Source organism: Pseudochaenichthys georgianus, chromosome 9 (assembly GCF_902827115.2).
Source record: "Pseudochaenichthys georgianus chromosome 9, fPseGeo1.2, whole genome shotgun sequence".
NCBI lineage: Eukaryota > Metazoa > Chordata > Actinopteri > Perciformes > Channichthyidae > Pseudochaenichthys > Pseudochaenichthys georgianus.
Genome location: NC_047511.1, coordinates 775,878 through 800,353, shown reverse-complemented (window position 1 = coordinate 800,353; position 24,476 = coordinate 775,878). Strand labels below are relative to the sequence as shown.

Sequence of the window (24,476 nt, the reverse complement as noted above, 5' to 3'; positions counted from 1 at the left end):
AATTGATATATGTGTTTGAACAAGAACAACAGGAAGAACAAAGTAAAAGGGACGAACACATGTGTGAACAAGTATTAAGAACAGTGTATGGAAAAAGTGATGTGTGTTAGAACAAAAGAAAGTCAAAGGAATGAGAAGGAGAACTATGGAAGCCCATTTCCGCCACTTGAAAAAAATAAAATCCCCATGAAAAGTCATAATTATGAGATAAAAAAGTCGAAATTATGAGATAAAAAGTCATAATTATGAGATAAAAAGTCATAATTATGAGATAAGAAAGTCGAAATTATGAGATAAAAAGTCATAATTATGAGATAAGAAAGTCGAAATTATGAGATAAAAAGTCATAATTATGAGATAAGAAAGTCGAAATAATGAGATAGAAAGTCATAATAATGAGATAAGAAAGTCGAAATTATGAGATAAAAAGTCATAATTATGAGATAAAAAGTCATAATTATGAGATAAGAAAGTCGAAATTATGAGATAAAAAGTCATAATTATGAGATAAGAAAGTCGAAATTATGAGATAAAAAGTCATAATTATGAGATAAGAAAGTCGAAATTATGAGATAAAAAGTCATAATTATGAGATAAGAAAGTCGAAATAATGAGATAGAAAGTCATAATAATGAGATAAGAAAGTCGAAATTATGAGATAAAAAGTCATAATTATGAGATAAGAAAGTCGAAATAATGAGATAAAAAGTCATAATAATGAGATAAAAAGTCATAATTATGAGATAAAAAAGTCGAAATTATGAGATAAAAAGTCATAATTATGAGATAAGAAAGTCGAAATTATGAGATAAAAAGTCATAATTATGAGATAAGAAAGTCGAAATTATGAGATAAAAAGTCATAATTATGAGATAAGAAAGTCGAAATAATGAGATAGAAAGTCATAATGAGATAAGAAAGTCGAAATTATGAGATAAAAAGTCATAATTATGAGATAAGAAAGTCGAAATGAGATAAAAAGTCATAATTATGAGATAAGAAAGTCGAAATTATGAGATAAAAAGTCATAATTATGAGATAAGAAAGTCGAAATAATGAGATAGAAAGTCATAATAATGAGATAAGAAAGTCGAAATTATGAGATAAAAAGTCATAATTATGAGATAAAAAGTCATAATTATGAGATAAGAAAGTCGAAATAATGAGATAAAAAGTCATAATAATGAGATAAAAAGTCGAAATTATGAGATAAAAAGTCATAATTATGAGATAAGAAAGTCGAAATTATGAGATAAAAAGTCATAATTATGAGATAAGAAAGTCGAAATAATGAGATAGAAAGTCATAATAATGAGATAAGAAAGTCGAAATTATGAGATAAAAAGTCATAATTATGAGATAAAAAGTCATAATTATGAGATAAGAAAGTCGAAATTATGAGATAAAAAGTCATTATGAGATAAGAAAGTCGAAATTATGAGATAAAAAGTCATAATGAGATAAGAAAGTCGAAATTATGAGATAAAAAGTCATAATAATGAGATAAAAAGTCATAATTATGAGATAAGAAAGTCGAAATAATGAGATAAAAAGTCATAATAATGAGATAAAAAGTCATAATGAGATAAAAAGTCATAATTATGAGATAAGAAAGTCGAAATAATGAGATAAAAAGTCATAATTATGAGATAAGAAGTGCGCATGCGCTGCAGTGGCGCTATCTTTAAAGGTCCCTTCATCACCTTGCTGCTCTCCACCATGCAAACAGCATCTATCTAGTCCTAAATAAGGTAACTATTACAGGTGACTTTTGTAAATGTTAGATGTTACATATAGCCTATATTGCAGCTAAACTACAACAATGCAGTTCATAGCTTTGACATTACCCGTTATGAACTATAATATATATGCCTATAGTTTTGTGGTAACGTTCACGCCACTAATGACAATAGTGTAGGCATACTGCTGCTGTGAGTTGCTCTAACTCTAACCCGTGAACGTTACCACAAAACTATAGGCATATATATTATATTCATAACAGGTAATGTCAAAGCTATGAACTGCATTGTTGTAGTGTAGCTGCAATATAGGCTATATTTAACATCTAACATTTACAAAAGTCACCTGTAATAGTTACCTTATTTAGGACTAGATGCTAGGGATGTGCATCTCCATCACTGAGGCCGATGCGATGCGCATCTCGATACGTTGCCACGATACGATACATTAACGATACATTTGAAACACCAGGTGATACGATACGATACGATTCACCCCTGTTGCGATACAGTTCGATACGATTTGATTCAATATTATGCGATTCGGTGCGATACGATTCAACACTATGCAAAAATAATGATACTTCAATTTGGTACGACAGAGGATTTTTGTTTTATTCCTTATATGCAGCAAATCATACATTAACAAAAAAGTGCTTTACATATTTGGTACTGCACATCCCATCATGCCGTTTATTTTTTTAACTTTAAAAGCTCTCCAGAGTAGGCTACAGTACAATTGTATAACACCTCACAGTTAAACAATATAAGGATGCATTGCTCATGATTAACAATGTGCAAATAACAGCTACCATAGTGCAATGCCCATACAGCTGCCAGCCTGATGTGCTTAACACTCATTCATAGGCTGACTCACCAGTGAGCAGAAAGCAGTGGGTTCTATATGAACAATAAAGAACACAAATAACCTTTCACAAACAGGTATGTCATAACTGCTTACAGTAAGGAAGACATTTAAATTATTATTGACCGTCACAGGCTGCTGTAAACTAAACACCACTCTCTCTGACCGAACACCTCACTGAGTGATTTAACTCATATGTCTAACTTTCAGGTTTCTCTTTTCAGCCGCAGACCCCATGTCGCCTCTTTATGTGCGTCGCTAAGTTCCTCGTACTACATGTGTACTTTAAAGCGGCTCGGCATCGTTTACAATTTGCGAGCGATTTTTCAAGTTGACTGTAGTATATAGTGCCGCGCACATATACCATCAGGACGTTACTGATGGGGTGCGGCTGCGGAGTGATACTGTGTGTATGCAAGCCCGCATCTAGGACGGATCTATGTATCATAGCTGTAGACCTGTTGAGTAATAAAGATACCTCATACAAAGGTCTACGGATACCTTATTACTCTCCATGACCTGCGGTCAGCTATATAGCATAAAAGGACTATTACACCGTCTTTCTTGAACAATCCGAAGTGTTGCCAAACGTTTGATTTGTAGGTATTTTTCGGTGCGCTGTGTTTCTCTTTCTCCTCAACTTCCGTGTGTGTTGATAACTGAGACTCTCGGCCTCGGGCGAAGCAAATATCCAAATCAAAGATCGTCTCTGCTGAGCGTTGACAGGATGAGGGGATTTTATATGAATGAATCGGTTTTTTACCGATGCAAAGACGCTACGCAATCGATGCATCGCGAGTTCAACCCGGTTCAACCCAAACTGTAGCCGATGTGCACTCTTTCAACCGGTGCACTCGCATCTTGAACGTTTATGCCGATGCGAATCGGTGAATCTTAACATCTCTACTAGATGCCGTTTGCATGGTGGAGAGCAGCAAGGTGATGAAGGGACCTTTGAAGACAGCGCCACTGCAGCGCATGCGCACTTCTTATCTCATAATTATGACTTTTTATCTCATTATTATGACTTTTTATCTCATAATTATGACTTTTTAGCTCATAATGACTTTTTATCTCATTATTTCGACTTTCTTATCTCATTATTATGACTTTTTATCTCATTATGACTTTTTATCTCATTATTTCGACTTTCTTATCTCATTATTATGACTTTTTATCTCATAATGACTTTTTATCTCATTATTTCGACTTTCTTATCTCATTATTATGACTTTTTATCTCATTATTTCGACTTTCTTATCTCATTATTATGACTTTTTATCTCATTATTTCGACTTTTTTATCTCATTATGACTTTTCATGGGGATTTTATTTTTTTCAAGTGGCGGAAATGGGCTTCCATAGAGAACAAAGAGGGTTCAATAGAAAAAGATTAATTCAGCCAAAAAACACAATTTGATTAATCTAAAGTGTAAAACAATCTTCAACACAGACCAAATGAGTGCCCTAGGACAACAACACATGGTGGGGCAAAGAAACGATCAATGAAATTGAGAGAGTGGGAGACAGAAAATGATACTATGATAAATATTCAAACTATTTACAAAACTATTTACAGAAGCTCCGGTTGAACCATGGTTCAGCAGAGCAACACAAACAGGTTTGTCAACAATAAAAATGACGAGGCCACTTTGCCAGGGGGAGGTGATCCAGCGACGAGACAATAAAAAAAAAAGAGAAACTGAAAAAAGCAATTCATATTAGGTTCTGTTGAGGCACTACAGGATATACAACCTTCCAAGCCATGACCTCTGTCTGACCTCAGGACCACTCAGAGGAGAGTGCAGCACATCAAACTGGAGTCAGGAGTGTGAATAACACATTGTTGCTTACCAATACAGTGGCTGAACAATGGACACCAGAAAGTGAAAAACAGAAGCATAATTGTGCGAACAACAATTGTATATTTTACAAATATTTACAAACAACCATTTACAAAAAAGCAACTATTTATAAAAAAGCAATACTATTTACAAAAAAGGGTTAGGGTGAGCAACTATTTACAAAAAAGCAATACAGAACTCTCGGGCATCAGGAGCCTAACCATTCTGAAAAAAACCAGAAGGTTCCTTTGTGAAAGGGACATCCTCTTCATCTGTTTCCTGGGCCCTAAGAAGCAGAGCAAGAATAGGAACAGTGTGAATAAGGGGAGAGAATACAGTTGGGAGCAGACTGAACAGCGGACATAGCAATATTCATGTTAAAATGTTTGCACAACAAATATGATGGCACTTTCGTTAATATTGCATTGTAATAGATCGTTGTCATACCATGGTTGGATGTGCAGTATTTGGATGCTCAGATCGATCCGAGAAGGGGTTCCGGATGTATGGCTTCCCTAAGGACGTAGAGCGAAGGAAGAGATGGATGGCAATGGTCAACAGACAACAACAGTCAAGGAGTACGCCTCCAGCTGTTAATGTCAGGAATGATGACCACACCTATTACTGCACATCAAACATTGGTATGATATATGAAGCTAACAATGTTTCCCATGTTATATCATTCAAGGATAGACGACACTCCTAATGCAACCTTCAGATTATACAGCTTCAAAGCTACCAGGGTTCAGGGATTCTCTGAAGACTCATATACCACATTATTTCTTCTTCATACTTTAACATTGCCAATAGACGAACTTAGATGAATGTCACTATAGGAGTGTAGTGTACCCTTACATGACAATAGGTGCACATGTAAAGGCAGCATACACATATAACAGCAAGATTGCCTTGTTATTGTTACAGAGATTCAGGGAGATATTGAAAGGGACATCACAGACAGAGAGAGTGAGACAGGTGTCAGCAGACTGCCAGGGGCCAGTATGTCAGGGGCCGACAATCAAGAGGCCACCTTACCAGAGATCAGTGTACCAGGAGCCAGTCAGTCAGGGGTCAGCTATGAAGAGGCCAGTTTGCCAGGGTCAGGTGCTCCAGGGACCAGACTGCCAAGGGCCAGTTGTGACCGGGCTCACGTGGAGGATCTAATGAGGCAACTGAGAAGGGAGAGATTACTAAGAAAGAGAGCCGAGAGGGCTCTGGTAAACCAGAAGAGGATTCATTCGGCATTAAAAAAAAACACAATTTGATTAATCTAAAGTTTAAAAACATCTTCAACACAGACCAAATTAGAGCACTTGGGCAATCAAAAAAAAGGTGGGATACGGTGGGGGAAAGAAACCGTGAAAAAAGCAATACAACTAAGGTTCTGTTGTGGCACTACAGGATATAAAACCCTCCAAGCCATGACTATGCCTCTGCCTGACATCAGGACCATTCAGAGGAGGATGCAGCACGTCAAACTGGAGCCAGGAGTGTTGGGGGAGGTGTTTGATATGCTGAGGCTGAAGGCAGATGGCATGAGTGAGATGGAGAAGAAATGTGTGCTCACCTTGGATGAGATGTCCATCACCCCTAGCGTGGAGCTGCATCTGGGAACAGGGAGGCTGGTTCAGCAGATAAAAACCAAAATAACAATAAAAACACAATCAATCTAAATCCTGCTTCTTAGTTACCCAGCATCATTGATATATAAGCTGCTAGAGATTAATTACTGAAATCTTACCTTCAAAGCTGACGAAGTCGCGCTAGCTAACTAGCAGGCAATGCTAGCAAAATTGGTTGTAACAACCAAGATAAAATATAGATAATGACGCTGTGCATATACAAATGAAGACCAGTATAAGCATCATAAAGGGCCTCTGATACAATATAGACAGTTGACAATTCAAAAGAGTTCGATATTTCAGCAACTTACCTCTGGAACTAATCGACACGCCTTAATGTAAGTGAATGAGGTCCAACGCCCAAATGACAATATTTGGAACTATTTCGATGTCCATACCCCGGAAGTAGGCGCTGCCATTTTTTTACAACGGGGGTCTATGAGAGTGTCGTAACTCTTATCTCTAGGGCTCTGGTAGAGATGAATGAGCCTACCCTCATTGGCCCCTCCCCCACTGAACATCACAAATCTCAGTATGTACAGCAAGGAGGTGTATCAGGGTCATGTCATGTGATACTGGACAGAAGAAACATCAATACAGTCCTATGATGGGCCAACTTCTGAAACCAGGGTTGCCAACTTCGGGTACCTGGCTGGAGTGAGATTTTGATATCATGGATTTAATTACACATATGCTCACTAAATGACTGCTATCGTATCAGTAGCGGGACCTTAGCATCAGTGGCGGTTCTACAGGGTGGCACGGGGTGGCAGCTGCCACCTCATAAAAATGCCTTGCCACCCCAGTTGCCATCCCAGTTGGCAGCTTTGTTTTGAAAAAAAAGTTGTGGCTCATCGGACATTTACGAGAGAAAATCTCTAATGTCCGAGTGCAAGTGAATGCAGCACAAGACACGAGCCTTGTAACCCCTCCCTCGGCCCTGGAACGAGCTTGGAAATATTATTGACGGCGATTTCATTTGAACGGGGCAAAACGAGAAGCATTTCGGATCCAAGTAGACGGAAGGAATGAGGTATTTGCGGTCAGTGGCGGCGCCAGGGTATGGCTGGGGTAGGCTACAGCCATACCAAGAAATGGCTTAGCCCCACCATGAAAAATGATGTTAAGGTAAGCAAAATAAAGTCCGCCAACTCACGTGGAGTAAATTGCACAGGCAGCAGCTATTAAGATTGATTTCAGTAGCCACTTGTCTGGAAATACCGAAGACTAGAAACGGTTTTGAAAACGTTTGTCACGTAGTGATCGTCTTCTCAATAGAACATCTTTGATAATGTCTTCTGGCCAATCAGAATCAAGATAACGGCGTGGTGTTGTTGCAGGAAGTCCCGATACATCGATACAACATTACGTGTTGATAGAAATCAACACGTAATGAAATAAGACCCCACGGTTTGATGATTGATGTGTGGGCTGTCTTTCATGTTGACACACAGAACAATGGGGGATATCCACCCTTATCCACAATGTAAAGTCATTCACAGCCTCTTCCCTCTTCTCTCTGTGAGGAGCAGCAGGTTCAGCTTTCAGAACAAAGTAACAACAAATTAAATACCATTCATTTTTTTTAATATGTCGGGTAGTAATAGATTTATTTATTTTTCTTCTCAAGAGAGTACCAGAATGTGTATTTTATGTTAGTATTTCAAAAAATCTCCTGGGGGAGAATCCCCCCAGACCTGCAGGGGTTGGGTTTTCAGCATGTCTCCTCTTTCACCTGTGGGGAAATTGCAGGATTGGCTCCAGGTCGCCCTTTTTATTTACTACAAGACAAATGTGCCTTTTTATTTCATACAGCTCAATTTGGATTGAGACAGGGAAATAATCTAAACCTCACGCGTGGCGTTTCACTGTCAAGGGGAGCGTGTATGTAATTACATTGCAAATACTGACTTGAGCCCCACCGCTGTATGTGTTAGCCCTACCATAGATTACCCAACACAAATACTCTGGAGCCGCCACTGTTTGCGGTCTACAAGGATAGAGAAGAGCCTGTCAAGTTTGGCTGTACTCAGCATTGAATTGAATCAAAAGGCACCATAGCTTTAAATCTTAATCAGTTTGTGAGGCGTTTTGCTGAACAAGATGGTAATCGCCACATTCAGCTGTTATAGGCATGCCAACTTGATGCTCTGCTCACGAATGAGTCGATGAGAATAATAAACTGTTAAGATGATGACCTTACGTGTGTATAATATTTTTTTTCTTTGTGGGGGTCTGCCCCCAAAAAACTGTTTCAAGTCCTGAGAAAGTCAAATAAGACGGTGTGTAAAACTTCACTGCCCAGCCAACAGAAAGTAACCTCTTTGATTTAACTAGGCCAGTAGGTAAGGACTTTCCACTGGATAATAACTGCAGCGATGTATATGTTTTAGCTGAATACACGTTTTTTAACCCTAACTGATGCAGTTAGTCACTTCTTTAATGTTTGTTCTTTCTGATGTAAAGTCAAGGTTGTAAATGTTTGCAATGAAGTTGTGGGGTGCTGAACTGTTCTTTTGATTCTTTTTGATTTATGATAGTAATTACTTGTCTTTCAAATTTGAAGGAGGGTGAGCAAGCATCTTGAGGAACATTCATCATTATCTCCTCCAAAAAATATAGTTTATTTAATAATAACACTGAATATGTGAATCATAACAGTGATTCTGATAGGAATAATATGATTGTTAATATTAACAATTAACAATCCACTTCGAGCGATAGAATTACTAACAAAGAACTATTAACTAGGGATGCATTATCGGGCCGATAATTATCGGTCCGATATTAGGAATTATGACGTCATCCCAATAAACCCGATACCAGTATTAATAGCCCCGATAATATACAATATATTTTTTGGGTAAAAAAAAAGAAAAAAGTACTGTGGTGTGGGTGGATTGGGATGAGGGGCGCTTGTTTTTCACTCGGCTCCTCCCGTTTTGCCAGTACTGTGGTATTCGTGGTTTAGGAAGAGGGGAGTTCTTCACAAATCCAGCGCTCCCTAATACTTCGAACCTGATCAGTCACCTGAAACATCGCCATCGCTACGATGGTGTGTTAAAAGCGTACGAAGACAATAATACAATACAAAGTGTGTGTGTGTGTGTGTGTCAGGGTTTCCGCTAGGATTTTTTCTCGCCGGTCAAATGTCCGGGCAGAATTTATTTTACCGGACTAATTTGAAACTTACCGGTCATATTTCAATAATAATAATAGTTGTGTAGCAGAGTTTCCGTTAGCAGGTAATTACCGGACTATGAGCAGATATGCTTCAGTTTAAAGCTCAGTTCACAGGCTCATTTTTATATTGCTTCAGTTTATAATCGTAACAGATCGAAAAATTCAGATTCATTTTTCAATAAATGATTCCACAAACAACAAACAACATAATTATTACATTCAAACAAACTACTTGTAGTAGATAACGTACATTATTCAGAAGTTTACATCAACTTTGAATAATAACACGGGAGAAACGGATCCTCTCCCTCCCTCTCTCTCTCCTGACAGCACGTCAGTTTCTCATGCAGCTCGCTAAACAGAGGGCGGGGCTTCAGGTGATCCTGCAGAGCTGCGTGTCTCGGTCAGACTCAGCAGCTGATCTGATCTCTCTCTCGCTCCGGTTACACTTCACTCGCGTTTATGTCCATATCGATCAGATCCAGCTCTCCTGATCGGCCTTTATAGAGAGCACCGATCAAACTATTAAGAGTGAATATCGGCCGATAATGACCGGCGGCCGATCGATCGGAGCCTCCCTAATTATTACCAGACATTTTGACCGTCAGGTTTTGAATTTACCGTTTTTTTATAAATTTTACCAGCTAAAAACCGGTAATTACCAGCTAACGGAAACCCTGGTGTGTGTGTGTGTCTGTGTCTGCGCACGCGCGTTGGAGCTATGTGCAACTCAAGGCATATGCTTGAACCGGAGCTGCCTGGACGCTGCAATCATGTTGCTGACTTTTCGTACAATGTCCCACTGTCTGGCTTCCTGCATAAAGTCAAGTGCTCGGCGCAGTTGTGGCGAAATGTCGCTCCTCTGTTTTCATTTAAACAGCTCCTTATATCCGTTAGCGCAGCTAGCTAGCACCAGATGCTAACAACAACAATGCACGTAAAGTCTCTCTCTCGCTCGCTCGGACCACACAAACACACACCCTCCCGGTCCTCCCGATGGCCAGTCGGTGCCTGCCAGTGAGCGTGGAAGTGTGGTCTGCCACAAGCGGGCGGCAGGAGCGGGGCTGTCAGCATCAGCTTGTAGATGGTATTTTAAACTCGATGCGCTCTGAAACTACGGTGCGGCCAAGGTAAAAAAATACACATGCGTTAATCGCGTTAAAATAATTAGTGGCGTATTTTTTTTTTTATTATCGGTTATCGGTATCGGTCTTGAGAAGCAGGAAGTTATCGGTATCGGTATCGGTTTCAAAAAAAACAATATCGTGCATCCCTACTATTAACAAAGCACTTATATACTAATAAAGGACTGGCTTATCTATTGCCAGTTGAGTAGCACTTAAAATGTTTGGCTCTATGAAACCTGATGTACTTATCTGATTCTGTTTTCTTCAAGGTTGTGTCTTCCTGGTCGAATGTACTTATTGTAAGTCTCTTTGGATAAAAGCGCCAGCTAAATGCAATGTAATATTATCATATTCATACAGACAAACATTGATGACAGTTAATTAATGTACTTGCAGCAGTCTGCATAGATTTGGTACCCCTGGTATTGTTCAGTTAAAGTTAAATAAATGATGTGTGCCACCATGTATATGTAAGGCTTTACTGATGTGCCACAATAATGTCACCTAATGTTATTGAATGAAAAAAAAAATGTATTACAGACTCAGGATCCAGATAAAATTATTAATTAATTAATATTGAGTTAAAATATTAATATTGTGGCTTTCTAAGTTAACACTGATTGATATGACTGCGATTAAATCAGCATATACTTCTGCCAGGGGATGCCACCCCTGAAATTCTCCTGCCACCCTCTTGCCACCCCATGAATATTTTTCTAGATCCGCCCCTGCTCAGCATATATATACAAATACACAATAAAGGGCACAAAGTTTCATTCACTAATGAAAGTCAAACACATGTTTGTTTCCACTGTTTTATTGTGTGCCTGTCACGATAAGCAATTAATTGACTTATCGTACGATAAATTAAAATGAACTCGATAAATTGCTATTTACATGAGGATGTGACTAGCAGTTTGAAAGGATGTACTTGAATTATTATTATTAATCATCATCATTATGTCAGTGGTCTAAAATGGTCATACAACGGTCCCGACAATATTATCGTTTATCGCAATAATTTCTGGGAAAATGTGTCCAACAAAATTAATTATCGTGAGAGGCCGATACATGTAACACACACACACACACACAAACAAATCTACAGACTTACTCCAAACTGCCAAATATATTAATTAACACATTCTCACTCTCATATACTCTTTGACTCTATTTTGGCCTAGTAGAACAATAAGCAGCAGACTTTTACTTTTCATTTCTACTGGATCTTAGATCTGCGCAATACGGGTCGGGGATTGACCAACCGGCTCCCACTGCTCTGCTGTCTGTTCACGTTGTGGGGGCGGATTGACAGCTTGAGCAGCTGTCAACTCAACATTGTAAATAACCAACCAAAAACGATCGCCGGTTCATCTTGTTTTTGGCGTGAGAATAGTTTGGACAGCGTGAGAGCGTGAGATTGAGAGTGAAAGCGTGAGAGTTTGCAACCCTGCTGAAACCAGGTGGGAGTGTGGAAGTTCTTGTTGACAATCCCTGCTGAGGTCGAAACGTGAGGAGTGTCTGGAAAACAAAGTGCAGGAAGAGGAAGTTCATGTTTGAGTTGTGACACTCACTGAAACTCGGTTTAATCGAGACTCCTTGCGAATGCAGAGCTTTTCAACGTGGGCGACAGCAGGCTGATAAATAGAGATGCAGGATTGGAGCCGGAGACTGAGCTACAAATGGAGGCCGAGCGCTGCTGCTGCTGCTGCGGAGGGGAGGGGGCGTTACAGCCGCTCTCTCTGGTCCAGCCTGCCCCGCGGAGACAGACGCGACCCCCGGCCATGGCTCAGTGTGTGACCGTGGGGCTGCTGCTCCTCATCCTCGCTGCTCTGGCTCTCCTTCTCACGGTGGTGCTCGGAGGGCGAGGCCACCCCATGTCACCGGACAGACAGGTAACCTCTACACTCCAACAGTGGCTAAATAACGTGTTAATTATTTAATAAAATCGTGTTAATAAAATCTGTGCCATTCAAAGTAACTAGCTAGTTTTAACTAAATTGACGCAACTGCTCACGCGTTTTTATTCGCAGTTCCTAATCACAAAGGACAGGACGTTGTACGGTTACGCATTTTAAATGGGTCGACGTTGTCTTAACGTTGTACCAAAGTGCTCTGGAAGTCCAAATAAACCAGAAGCTAGTTTGCGTACAGCATCCTACTCACCGGTGTTGCGGATTAACTGGTTCACTCGTCAACTGGGGTGATTTTCGATCGCTTCTTCTGTCGTTTACATACATCTTTTGGTATATTTGGCCCGGTAGGAAGACTTTGATGCACTTTCAGTACCAGTGTGTGAGGTTGTGGTTACGATGGAGATATCCGGACGCGAACAGCGGGGACTACAAAAAGAAAAACGAGTTGACTGGGGATGTCTGTTCAAAACATTGCGAGCTCCAATAAATCATTTAAACCAACTATTGTTGCCAGACTTATGACTGAATATCGTTCTTAATGTGATGCCAAGTCCATCTGAGACCCGTGTACACCTCCAGACAGCCTCCAAGTGAAGCACACGTTGTTTACTCACAGTTTGAAAGCAGCGTGGAGAAGTGTTCAGCTGTGAACTGTGAACTGTGATCCTCTCAGGGAAACATCCGCCCAGGTTAAACTGTGTTACGACTTCTGTGGCTATCTGTGAACGCTGACCGTTGAGCGGCCCGACCAAGCAAGGAGAAAGAGGCAGAGAATTCAAATATAAGCCGGTGTGGGCATTTATTACTCACAAACATGACACAGCCTCAATCTGCTGTTCACATGAGCACAGCCACCAGGATCTCACACACACTACCTGCCCCTAACAGCCAGGGAAACAGAGCCTAAATACCCACACACACTAATCAGCAACTAGACACAGGTGAGGGGGGAGGAGACAACACAGGGCCCCAGGTGCACACAATCCAGCAACAGACATAATGGGAGGGGGAACACTTTTCAAACAGAAACATATAACTGAACAGAAGTACACACCCAACTAAACGCAGTCAGCACTTGTACAATTAATGCCACTTAACACTATGATGTCTACACCCCCCACATATTATTTGCACCCGGATTATTCTTAACCGCTGTCATTATACACCAGCATAAACACTTTCGGCGCTCTCGCTAACTCCCCTATCTTGTCAGGCGGAGCCGAGGACCCGACCAGCACCTGCCAGACGATATTTCAATTAATACGGTTTAATCCTTTAATAAATACTCTCTCAATAATTAGTATAAATTATATAAAATGTGCAAATATGCCATGCCAAACGGTACTGTGCAATCGCGCTCATAAAGTGCAAAACTGTTCACCAAAGTGCTGAGTTACCAGGTCCGAAGCCGTCAGTTCACAGTGACGAAGTTACCTTCGTCACACTATCTACCAGCGATCATGATTACTATGAAAGACTACACACACATGTATCCCTTTATATAAAAACAGTATTCTCTGTACACCCATCGCTGTGTGGTTTGGATCCCAACAGGACAGAAAAAGGCTATATTCATAGGCGGCGCATGAGGCTCAGGTTTGGGAAGGCTGCCCGCCCCCGGCGTCTATAGAAAAGAGATAAACTCAGTGAAAGCACCGCCTGCTGACCAATCAGAGCTCAGTGTGCGGAGTTTAAATCTATCAAGTCATATTACAGGATAAAGGAAATACAGTTTAAACTGCGTATGCACTAGTGATGGGAATTCCAGCTCTTCTTGCTGAGCCCGATCATTTGGCTCACCAAGAAGAGCCGGCTCTTTCGGCTCCCAAAGGGCTCTTCAGTTTACCACATATTATACCTTTTAATTAAATCAAATGTAGCCCTGTTTTGACTAATGATTTATATGTGTACACATATCACTTAAATTATTCAAGACATCCTTTGTACTCAAGTATTCAAAAGTAAAAATTACATGTTTAATATAAATGATTTGCTGTGGCCAATTGTTTTCATTGCATTTACAGACCCGTGTAACTCTCTGATACCACCCAATGAATGCATTGACTTGCTTGTAGAACCACGCTACACAAAACACCTATAAACACCTATAAAAACTACTTAAAAAAGGGGCTACTGTATCCACCTATATAAAGTGGATATATAAATATATATAAATATAGTTTTTATAAATATAGTTTTTATTTTTCAAAATACCAAAAAGATCCTGCATTTTAGCCATGCCTCATTTCGCTCTATTTGCTCTTTCCAGCGCTGTTTTTGCAGGGGGCTGATTCTGTGAGCTGCAGCTGACCACGCCCCCTGCAGGAGAGGGGAGCGTGCTTTTGTGTTTTATTCTTATAGAAGTAAGAAGAGAAGTAATGGGGCAGAAACTTAGACATCAAACGGCGACACATATTCAGTTGCCAGTTACTTTGGCATTAGGGCAGGGCTATCTAGATACTTTCCAAGGTTTGACATAATGAATTGTGCTACTTTTAAAGTAAGCAACGATGTTTTCAAATCTGTAATCAAAAAGCTACTCAAAAACGCTATCGAAGCAGTTCCTGCCGTTGCTACGTTAGTTCAAACAGTAACAACGGATCACTTTTTCTTAGCGGATGCATGTACATTGAAATCAATACATAAAACTATTTTTTAAATCAATAAAATCATTTTCTAAATCCATAAAAGCATTTCAATTATTATTGGGAGTCATGTCGTTACTTTGTTGAGAATGTGGCCATGTGTAATAAGCGGGATAATGTGCACATTGCATAATGTGCCTTCAAGCCGATCTAGATCCCTCCGCAAAAAAAACCAAAAAAAACGGCTCGTTCGCGGGCGACACATCACTAGCATGAAGAGAAGACGCCGACGTGTCACACTTATCATTCATATCACATCATCAATCAGATCATATAATATCATATATTTCCTTATCTGAGTCAGCTTCTCGAGCCGTATCTGGCCACAGTGTCACATACTGTATTATTTTAAGCAATACATTAAGTTTGACGAAACACTCAAGTCAATTGTAATTAAAGTCAGATCCACTCTTGTTTTAGACGGGGCAGTGATATCATGAAACTGTGCGCATATCATGTGCGCATTCAGACACTTTTTCTTTTACCAGCTGTATTCACCTTGCAGGTGCAACTATGCTTTTATCCTGGATTATATGTTTAAGTCATGGATGTTTAAAGTTCATATTTGTCTAATATTAGTTTACTTTTCATTAATGAAGTATGACGCTGCAAAATGTTGATAACCACGCCCCTTTCACGTGAACGCGCTCTCAGCTGGAGAGAGAAACCCTGGCTTGATTTACCGAGTTGATAACCAGCGTCGTAGGACCACTTAGCGAGATCTCGTTTGTTAGGGTTAGTTAAGATAACTCAAACGTATCCAGGGTCTGTTGAACTGGCTTCGTAGTACAGGTCACAGGTGGCTGCATAGCAGCGCTAATGTCAAAGACACACACATTATACATTATATTTTTCTTGCATGCAGTGACACAAATATTTGGGAAAGCTTAGCCTTCCCTAGCCTGCAGTACCCGCCGCCCCTGGCTATATTCCTTGTGTGTGTACACATGCCAAATAAAGCTGATACTGAATCATTACTAATCATTGTTGTTGTCTTTCCTTCTGTCACACTAATGAGTAAGTCTATCTACTATACAGAAGCAAAGCTTGCATTGCATATTAGAACATGAATTTGGCCACTGTTATTATAGTTGCAATATGTCAAATTAGCCCTTAGCACACCATAGGGGTGTGCTGTAAAGTATTTTATTTTGGTGAGTCTGTCGCAAGTCAGAAAAGACAGCCAGTATTGCTAGAATATAAACCTTTCTAGTGCAACAGCTTTGGTCCAGGTGTACATCCCATCAGCTCCTGCATTAGCAGACAGAGAAAAAAGAAATGGGGGGCCTATTTAGAAAGTTAGCGTTTTAAAAATGTCTATATTGTGAGGCTAAATATTATATTATAGCATAATGTTGCATGGCAAATGTAATGACACACATGGCCTGATTTGCATATTGGAACTGTATGTGTGCACTGGAACACATATGTACAATTAACAGTTAACACAACATAATGTGGGCTGATAAACTAGGATATCTGATCTCGGTGGGTCTTAATGGGCTTGATCCTGTTAGAGGCGGGAGGGCTGATCATTTATTCCGGTAAATTACTCTGACCTACTAACTGACCTGACCGAAGTTACTGAGTCTATGTAAGTTTACTGCTTGGCTCAGATCCACCAACGTCAGCAAGATCTCACCTCTATTAACTCCTGAAGAACCAGGTTCAACTGCTGTTTCTATTCAGACAACAACAAATCTGTTGAAGCGATCCCGAAGGATTTTGATATCAGCAAAGGTGTGGCCCTGCCTAAGTGTGAGTGTGGCAGGGTGCAGTCTTACCTTTGAAGCAGGAGAGGAGAGCGCGGATGTCTTTTAAGTTGTCCCAGTCCAAAAGGTGGGATCAGTTTATTTGAAGAAAAATAGGTCCAAACTAATACAGGGTTTTTACCTTCTCTCTTTTCAACATTATAATCATACGAAACAAAATGATGCTGTGATCATGTTCTAATATGAAACTTTAATTCACAGTCTTACATTTATTACCAAAATTGTAATTTCAACTGCCCAATTCAGTTGTATTTCTAAATCTCCCGATAGAATTTAGAGGCATTTCCTCATAAATGACCGGTAATAATAAAAAGCACATTCAAACTTTCATTTTCACCCAATCAATTCACATCAATTTCATACCTTTTTTCCGACACAGACGGCGGGAATAACATTCACAAACACACACCTATCTCCCGCAGGTATTCGGAGGAAGGTCCTCACAGGTGGCGGTTAATAATACTCACAAACACATCTCAATTCATTCCACTCATTCACAAAGTAATTCACTCAGCTTTCAACGAAGAAAATCAAGAGATATTTACCAAGTTTGAGAGAACCTTACCGAGAGCTATTAACCCAGCTCTGAGGGCCAGAGCCTACCGGGAGAGAGTATACCAGGGGAACCCCCCTCTTTCTCGCTCCCTTCCAAAAAGCCAGTCTCTTTATGCTCAAAAAACCGGATAGAAAATCCCAAAAACACCTCCTCCATACCCAACCATTGAAAAAAACTGGGCATGGCCACTGATGTACAGGACTGGACATATTCTATTGGCTCTGGCATAAGACACACCTTCCCATGTTTGTGTAAAAAGGGACATGACCAGACATATTCTATGGCTATGACATAACCACCCTTTTGAGGCCTCAATGTATTTCTCCTTAAGTCAGGAGCCCCCCCCCCCCCCCCCCCCTGCTGTGAGAGGAGAGGAAAGAAACTGCCTACTCTCTTATCAGAGAGTAATGGCGCGTTTCCACTGCAGCCCTCGCTCGGCCTCGCTCGGTTTGGTTAGGCCTTATTATGCCCGGCTCAATTTAATGCTGCGTTTCCATTACAGTTTAGGAACTGGGGCAGTAACTATAGTAACACAGTGTAGGCGGAGCCGTGACGTCATCTTCAATGAGCGCCCCAAAAAACAACACAGCCGTTAGCTGTTAGCACTCAGAGCTACAGCTCTTCATATCTGTTCAGAAACTAGACAAAAGTTAAACAAGTACAAACCACAGACTGCCTGTGTCATGGTGAATACAGTCGCTGCTTTATTTATGTCTGTATAGGCCGTTGCTGTGAGTGTGGACGGTCGGAGCATATACAACGTTAGCTTAGCCAAGCTACATTTAGAAAACACGCATTTTAAAAGGGTTTTTCGCCTGCCGTCTGTCTGCAGACTTGTCAAAGCATTAATTCATGGTTTTTACTAACCGGTATCAGTATGTTGTTACTTCGGCATCATTTTGAAACGTGTATTATAATTAAATCACGGTCAAATATGTTCATCTTGTTGTAGTTGTAGCCCCCTTGCCAGCGATCCTCTCTCTAGTTTAGCATACTCAGCCCGACTCAGCCTGGTTGTTCCTGGCCCTAGAACCACGATTTAGTCGGGCCAGAAAAAAGGTGAAAAAGTAGCCCCGGGCCAAAACTAGGCCAAGTGGAAATGCAACCAAAAACGGGCCCCGCACGGCTCGGCACGCTTAAAGCGAGCTACCCGCTGCAGTGGAAACGCGCCATAAGCGGCATACATAATTATAGGCCTTACACTCAACTTAACAAACCACTTTGTTTTGTTTATACTGTAAATATAGAAAAACCTAAAATATGAAGCATTTTCATTGTGGGTTATACAAGAATATAATTGATTATATTTGATTATAACTAACTTTCGTTTTAAGTATTCAACATACTATGAAGCTCTCAACAACCTCTTTTTAAAACGCAAAGTTATCAAACAGCAACAACTAAAATTGTAAGCATACATACATATTCAAAAACCGTCAAGAAGCATTTTCATTATGGGTTTATACAAGAATATGATTAATTATATTTGATTTATAATTAACTTTCGTTTTAAGTATTCACTTCATATGGAGATCTCAACAATACAGACCTCAGTCAGTAGCCTATATACTATTTCTAAGTGTAGATACATTCGCTCACATTATGAATGATGGTCGGGTTGCATCTTTCTGGAACTTTTTAACAAGGTTCATCCAAGACATTAAAGTGTGGTGGTGTAATACCAGTAACACGCAGGGCCCGAGTGGTTTTTGCTGTTGGGACTCGGGTTTGAGTCCAGCATGAACTTTTTAGTTAGTTTCATGTCGATGCACACTGAATATTATGTTTGAATAGAGGATTCCTAATATTGTTTGCCGAGACCAACATTAATACCCATCAGCATTTTAAAGTCTACCTGCACGCAGCGATGACATTTCTGCTGCTATCTTTGCAAAACGAGTTAAGTCACATGTTATCTGGATGAGTGCTGCAGAATGCTGTTTTTATATAAAGGGATACATGTGTGTGTAGTCTTTCATATTAAACATGATCGCTGGTAGATAGCCACAGAAGTCGTAATACAGTTTAACCTGGGCGGATGTTTCCCTGAGAGGATCACAGTTCACAGTTCACAGCTGAACACTTCTCCACGCTGCTTTCAAACTGTGAGTAAACAACGTGTGCTTCACTTGGAGGCTGTCTGGAGGTGTACACGGGTCTCAGATGGACTTGGCATCACATTAAGAACGATATTCAGTCATAAGTCTGGCAACACTAGCTGGTTTAAATGATTTATTGGAGCTCGCAATGTTTTGAACAGACATCCCCAGTCAACTCGTTTTTCTTTTTGTAGTCCTCGCTGTTCGCGTCCGGATATCTCCATCGTAACCACAACCTCACACACTGGTACTGAAAGTGCATCAAAGTCTTCCTACCGGGCCAAATATACCAAAAGATGTATGTAAACGACAGAAGAAGCGATCGAACATCACCCCAGTTGATCGGGAAACCAGTTGACGAGGGAACCAGTTAATCCGGAACACCGGCGTTTCCCGGCGAATACTGAAGGAGTAGATAGCACTTCTCCGCGCCGTTCCTATGAGCTTGCTTTAAAAGAAGGAACACTCAAAACAACCAGGACGAGGGTTAAACAAAAATCTGTTTTAATCATGAAAGGTAATAATGCAATACAATATAATACATTACCATACAAAGCCATATCATATGCGTAATGTCAGGAGTATGCCTACTCCTGGCCCTTGTTCACGAGCTGCCCCGACCTTCCGGTCCGGGCCGCGCGAGAAGAGAGGGCGAACAACAAGCTAAACACTTCCTTCATACCAACACCAACAGGAAGGGGTGGAGTTTCATTTGGGAGATACCAAAAACGCTGTCTCACAGGGAATCAGCGCGGGCAGCAGAGAACCAAACAGTTTTCCGTTTGAAGCAAAACACATTCTTATTATGTAGCTTATCACACAATAGTCCATATGTTTTCCCTCTATGAAAGCCACACGTGTTGGGAAGGCCTGCAGGATGCGCATCATTATATCTGGGGAAAATGTCCCTGCCAATTTGCAAAGCCTATCGATGTTGTAACCAAGAAAAACACTCAAAGGGATAATCTTTTCACTCAAAACAGAACTCACAATTAATTCTGCATCTTCCTTCTTCAAAAATAGCCTAAAAACACCCTTTTGATAAACAGGTAAAAGTCAAAGAAAAAGACTATTGCGCTAATCTACTTTTAAGAAAAAGGGAACATTGTTTCAGGAATCTATAAAAAAACCTCTATAAATAAGAGGAAAAATGTACTTTTTGTTCCTTCAACTCTTAACACACAGGAATGTATAAACCCACACATATATTAGAGATGACATGATGCAATACACCTCCTATAGATGGGTGACATTAAAATGAACATACCAAAAATAAAAAATAAATCGGTACAATATCTTACATCAATTTCCACAATACCCGGCCCTTTGGTAAGTGCATTCAAACGGTGCACATTTAACTATTTACATGTTTTGTTCATTCAGTGAATGACCCTCCGACAGTTTCACTGAAGCAGAAGGCTGTCGATCGTCACTGACTGTACATTTAGATCCTCAGTTAGTTCATTTCTAGGAATGTTGTAATATGCTAATTGAATAAATACTGTTCTGCTTTTACAATGGCATACACTTAACAATGTAATAACTACATTAACACATGTATTTGTTCAAATATACTTATTGTATAAATAGCAATAGCAATTGCAATTACAGTTGTGCTTATAATAAACACTTTCTACTGCATTTAAAGTATTGTAGTATTCCTTTTGTCTGTGTTATTCTAATGTCTTGCATTTCATTATAATTATACAAAGTGTAATGTGTTTCCTTCCAGCAGACGATGAAGCCTGAGAGACAAGCATCAGGTAAATATTTATATCCTACTGAGATGAAAGGTTATGTTGTGAAAGCAGTTGTTCATTCATGTGTTGAGCAACCTTTGATTTGTCTTGTAGGGGGCAGCTTCGAACAGCAGCAACAGAAGAACTCTAGCCATCCGAGTGCCATGCTAACAGGTAGCACATGAGCGCTAGGCTGCAGGGTTAGGGTTCTACGGACTTTTCTAGAAAGGCACTGATGTTTGTTTCAGAGTGAAGTCAACAAAGATACAAATATTGGTGCTTATTTTGACTTTGATGGTCTTGCTCTAGGATAAGAAACAAGAACAACTTGGCAGTAAACACAACATGTACCGCGTCAATTTTAATAGTCTATAGTATTTTGGTGTTACACAACTTAAACAAAACAAACCATAGGAACATATACTGTATAGGAATATAGACTTGTGTTTTTAATTTATAATCATATTATAGAGACAACAATCGACTACATTTTCAATTGTAGCTTTAGGGTTAGGGGTGTGTCGACTCTAAAGTTGACACTGACCACTGTGTCGACTCCTAGATTCCACCGGGTCCGTCTAGTCAGTGGGTGCTATTCCACCAGGCGCGCCGCGTTACGGCTCAGAATTGTCCCAGAAGCGTCTCGGCGCTGGGCTCCGCTCAAAATAGGACTCAAGTTTATTTTTCGACGCGAGGCGTTGCAGAGGCGGCGGGCAGGAAGTGGACCGGTGACAGCATCCGGCCCATCCCCAAATAAACTAATTTGCAGACCCTAACCCTCCGTAGTCTTTCAAGAGAGAGAAATGCCAGCGTTCTCCTCCGGTTTACAGGCACTGTGTAAATTATATATATAGAATAATTATGATGATGAATGCATTTTTTTACCACTAAAATACAGCAACACATCTTTGATTCATGTCGTTTATAACTGGGATATTACAATTATTATTAACTTGTCTGTACAAAGTAGCCTGTCCAGGAAATATGCCCAAATCAACAAAAACTGCGAGCCGGCAGGCAAGACGCTCCGCTTCTGAAACGCTCCTGAAACGCGCCCGGTAGGGTATGACGCCGGACCAAAAGCGCGACGCAGACGGACCCGGTGGAATCGAGGGGTAGCAGTTAACAATCTCTGCCGTGCATGCAAGACAATGCTTTTCTGTGTTGTCATGATATTTATCGATACTAAAAAATATGTGCAGCCCTATTTACTATTCTGCAGGGAACGCTGTTTTTTTTCTGTCCTTACATACTTCCCAGCCGGTAGAATGGCACAACAGGAAGCAGAAATGTGTAAGGGGAACCCTGAGCAATAATTTGGTTCCTCGTGACGTTTTGATTTGACCCGAAGACCTCCTGTGTTCCTCCTCGCATGGGATCATATTATCAGTCAAAACAGGCGCTGAAGAGATCGGTTGTTATAAAAACATTTGGCTTTTAATGGCAAATAGTTGCGTTTCCCTGCTTTAGCATGTTCACGGCTTTCGTGAACATGTCAGCAAAGGACCCGTCAGCAGAAACATCACTCACTTGTACCTGTTTGCTCTCGTCCTTAGCTCCTGCAGGCAATCAGACTGATGGGGATTATCTTCTCTGGGAGAGTGAGAAGGGAAACGCCTTCTGTCGAGGAGGTTTCGTCTACTCCGGGGGAAGCCTGGTCGTGCCCCGAGCCGGCCTCTACAGAGTCTTCCTGCAGATCACCTACGAGAGCAAGAGTCGCTTCCACTGCAGCCCGAGACTCAAGAGCACGGTGTTCGTTCTGCAGAAAAGTTACAACCTCGATCAACCGCTCCTGATGTCGGTAGACACCGTGAGCGGGAAGCTGAGGAGGTGGAACAAGTCCCTCTACACAGCCGGCCTGTTCTTCCTGGAGGCTGACAGCCGGCTGCGAGTGACATCATCATGCCAGGAACTTATTGTTGGGAACGAAGACCGTGTGTTCTTCGGTGCTGACCTTCTGCCTCAGTAATCTGACCGTTAGGATCGCCTACATCTGCTCAGCAAGTGGTTCTGACCGTTAGGATCGCCTACATCTGCTCAGCAAGTGGTTCTGACCGGTAAGATCGCCTACATCTGCTCTGCAAGTGGTTTGCACCTTGACCCCATGGAACGTAAAGGACAGTTGGACGCGTAGACGCAGGTTGATACTTATCTATAGTCAGAGTTTGAGCCATGCCATGTTTTAATTCATTTGACATACAAACTGATCAAGGCAGCAGAGACTTGACAGATGAGGTCTGGTGTCTCAAAAGAGAGCACAGATAGCGGCTTAAGTCCCCCGTCAGAAGGCATAAAATACACTAAGGTAAAGTTAAAGTTATATACTGCATCTACGTATAAGAACCTCGCAACTCACGTCAAAATACCCAAACTACCCTTTAAGGGAAGATGGCTGGTTTCTGCTTTTCTTCTACACTTCTCAGACTACAGGAACGAGGATGCAGAAGCTGCCAGGATCTGCTCCACCAAAGTTCTCTATTCGTCTCACACGCTGATGACTAGTGATTTAACTGAGATGCACTAATCTATTGAGAATGTATATATTTTATTAAACACCCCAAACTCTTGTAACTTCACAGCCTTCTGACAGAATACGACTGTAAACGTATCCTATAACTTATTCTATAAGTCCAAGTATTTTGATCATTCATGCAGAACCAAGTTCATCATGCTTTATTTATTCATCCATTTTGAAAGTGAAGATTCTCTGTTTATGTTGGTTGAATATCTTTGTGATTGAGACTGTTGGATGAAACCAGCCGAGGATTTTTAAATAGGCAACAAGAATTTTCTGACATTTTACAATGTAAATCTGTCTGTTGTTAACATGTACATACATTGAGAAGGCTAGCCGATGGAAAGGGTTTCTCTGCTCTTCTCCACAACATGCTTAACAACATATGTTTAACAAGGTTAAAGCTGTGCTTTAGTTTATTATTGAGTTCATTGGTTGCGGCAACACTGCACTCTAAATCGTTGCTATGCAAATTTGAATGTTCTTACTTTTGTGATGATTTGTGATTTTTTTTGTGATGTATCTGTTTTACATTTTGTTAAAGAAACTTTACTTAAAACCTAAATAAAGAAATCCACCAAGCTCTTTCTTTATGTCACGTTTGTCCTAACTCTTGAGACATATCCCGATGTACCGGATGTTTCTCTCATTGGCTCGTTGGTGGGTATTTCTTGGTTCAACTAGTTCAATAGCAGCGTGCACCAGAGGCTGCGGCGGGACATTGATCGTATGTTGAGAATTGACCAGCTATCATTATGGCATTAGCTGTTTTGAACAGCCATACGACTCCTGCTGTTTATATATATATATTTATACCAGATATAATGTGTAATCAATCCATAAATAAGTTGTCA

General features: G+C 40.5%; 1 protein-coding gene and 1 long non-coding RNA gene across 3 annotated transcripts; one reads left to right on the top strand and one right to left on the bottom strand.

The window, feature by feature from the left end:
* Nucleotides 1-2,089: 2,089 nt before the first annotated feature.
* LOC117451892 (uncharacterized) lies at nt 2,090-13,703 on the bottom strand. The gene is made up of 7 exons (XR_004552737.2): nt 13,678-13,703; nt 12,911-13,534; nt 12,547-12,722; nt 6,016-6,055; nt 5,484-5,620; nt 4,896-4,963; nt 2,090-4,734 (listed from the first exon to the last, which is right to left on the bottom strand). It is a non-coding gene; the product is annotated as an uncharacterized lncRNA (long non-coding RNA).
* Nucleotides 11,292-24,204, top strand: LOC117451891 (lymphotoxin-alpha). 2 transcript variants are annotated; one of them, XM_034090253.2, is made up of 4 exons: nt 11,292-12,275; nt 21,104-21,131; nt 21,222-21,281; nt 22,664-24,204. In XM_034090253.2, exons 1-4 carry the CDS (start codon nt 12,063-12,065, stop codon nt 23,074-23,076), a joined length of 714 nt encoding a protein of 237 aa, XP_033946144.1. In that variant the 5' UTR covers nt 11,292-12,062; the 3' UTR covers nt 23,077-24,204. The 2 variants fall into 2 exon arrangements, with proteins under 2 accessions (XP_033946144.1, XP_033946143.1); XM_034090252.2 differs by having other exon boundaries at nt 11,294-12,275; nt 21,101-21,131.
* The last annotated feature ends 272 nt before the right edge of the window (nt 24,205-24,476 follow it).

What these genes read in the sequence shown, in the direction of transcription:
- LOC117451891 (XM_034090252.2), top strand. Translation starts at nt 12,063, where the DNA reads ATGGAGGCCGAGCGCTGCTGCTGCTGCTGCGGAGGGGAGGGGGCGTTA. An exon ending in CCATGTCACCGGACAGACAG is followed by an intron (nt 12,276 to 21,100) that starts GTAACCTCTACA and finishes GTTTCCTTCCAG; the next exon opens with CAGACGATGAAGCCTGAGAG. An exon ending in TCCGAGTGCCATGCTAACAG is followed by an intron (nt 21,282 to 22,663) that starts GTAGCACATGAG and finishes TCTCGTCCTTAG; the next exon opens with CTCCTGCAGGCAATCAGACT.